The 1,897-nt window shown below is 53.8% G+C and overlaps 1 protein-coding gene across 1 annotated transcript in view; it reads left to right on the top strand.

Annotated features, from left to right (window-relative positions):
* The window catches only part of Tmem221 (transmembrane protein 221), a 9,669-nt gene that overhangs the window by 957 nt on the left and 6,815 nt on the right, over positions 1-1,897 (top strand). The window contains exons 2-3 of the mRNA XM_033759367.1: positions 219-320; positions 508-613. Coding sequence (XP_033615258.1) covers positions 219-320; positions 508-613 — 208 coding nt within the window. The remainder of the gene's footprint in view (positions 1-218; positions 321-507; positions 614-1,897) is intronic.

Raw genomic sequence — 1,897 nt, forward strand, 5'->3', positions numbered from 1 at the left:
GGGGTGGGGCCCTGGGGCGGGGCCAGGGTGGGGACTGGACCAGCAGTGAGAGGGCGGGGCTGAGGGAGCCGGGGCCAGGCCCCGTTCTGGCGTGTCAATGGATGGCCTTCTGGGGGCGGGACGAAGGGAAAGGACTTGTCCCAGAGGCTGGCGGCGGGAGACGGGCTCTTTCGAGGTTGCGGGTGACTGGACAAGCGTCTCATTGTCTCCTCGCCCAGCCCCCCGGCGACACTGAGGCTCAGGATGGCCTTCAGTTTCGCCGCTCAGAACCTCAGTGCCGCCTCTGTGACTTCGTGTGTGACAACCGCTCTGCATGCTCCGTACCTAATACCGGGCCCTCCTAGCACAGTCCTAAGGGATCGCGTTTTTACTGGTCCTTCGGGAGGCAGACAGCGCGGCGAGCATCAGCGCGTTTCTGAGGACGCTGGGCGCCTGGCCTCCAAGCCTTGCTCCTTGACCCGTGAACTGGCACAGCCACCTTCCCCTTCTGCGTCCTTCCCACCCTAGGGCGGTAATGGGAAAAGCTCAAAAGGCAGCGTTGCAGTGGTGTTTGGTGGCACACCTGTCATTGTCAGGCTCTGGCGGGAGGCTCACACGTTTGGGCCCAGCCTGGGTAAGTTAGGCACTTAGGCCTTGTCTCAAAATAAAAAATGAAAATGAAAAAAGGATCTTGTGATTGTAGCTTAGTGCGAATGCGCAGTTCAATCCCCACAACAAACAATAAAAGAACAACAACAGAGATAGGCCGATGCTAAAATGGACCAAGGACTTAAACAGACCTTTCTCCAATGATGTAAAGACAGACAGCAAGCAGAGGAAAAGATGCACAACGTCACCAGTTATTAGGGAAATGCACATCAAAACCACAAGGAGACACCACTGAGCAACTGCTAGGGTGACTGTGATCAATAGCCATTCGGTGGAATATTACTCACCTGTGAAAAGGAATGGACCTCTGACCTAGACTACAACGTGGATGAACCTTGAAAACAGGCTGAATGACAGGAGCCAGGTACAAAGGTCTCATAGTGACCACTATGAGATGCCCAGGATAGGCAAATCTACAGGAACAAGTATGTGGTTTCTAACGAGCAGTTGGCCGCAGCTGGGCTGGATGGGGATGAAAGTTAAGGAGACATAAAAATATTCTGGGAATACAGACAGGGGATGATGTCACACCGTTAATGTCCTGAGATCCACGGAATAATTCTGCAAGTCTCATCTCAATTTTTTGTTGTTGGTTTTTTGAGGCAGGCTCTCACTATGTATTCCATGCTGGCCTTGAACTCGTGGCAATCCTCCTGCCTCAGCCTCCTGAGTGCTGGGATTACAGGCCTGCGCCCCCATGCCTGACCTCACGTCAAATTTTTGAGGAAGGTTAAAAGTAACATTTTATTAAGTGCCGTGGGTAGAACGCGGTTGTGGGTTGGGAAGGGGTCCCAGCTGGCAATCCGGGGGAGGAATCGACTCCTCAAAGCCTTGAAGGAAGCAGACAGAAGAGACATCCGATAAGTCAGTGTCCACGGGCTGGCTGAAATAAAACATAATTATTTACAATTTGTTAAATATCTTTTTTAGTCCCGTACTGGGGTTGACCCAGGGCCTTCTCGCTGAGCGCCATCCCCAACCCTTTTGTGCATTTTCATTTTGAGATAGGGCCTCTCCGAGTGACTAAGCTGTGAAGGCCGGGCGACTTGGCGACCCTCCCTCCTGCCTCGGCCTCCCAGAGTGCTGGGAAACCGGGGTGTGCCACCGCACTCGGCCTCAAATATTTATTTTCAAATATATATAACTACGAAGAAAACGTGATCGGAGCTCAGGGCCGCGGGAGGGCCGGTTAGGCCTTGGTTCTGGGGGCGCCCGCTAGGCCCCGCCCACTACCGTCGGGCCCCGCCCA

Source organism: Fukomys damarensis, unplaced genomic scaffold (genome assembly GCF_012274545.1).
Source record: "Fukomys damarensis isolate Sample0158 unplaced genomic scaffold, DMR_v1.0_HiC HiC_scaffold_37, whole genome shotgun sequence".
In the NCBI taxonomy this organism is placed as follows: Eukaryota; Metazoa; Chordata; class Mammalia; order Rodentia; family Bathyergidae; genus Fukomys; species Fukomys damarensis.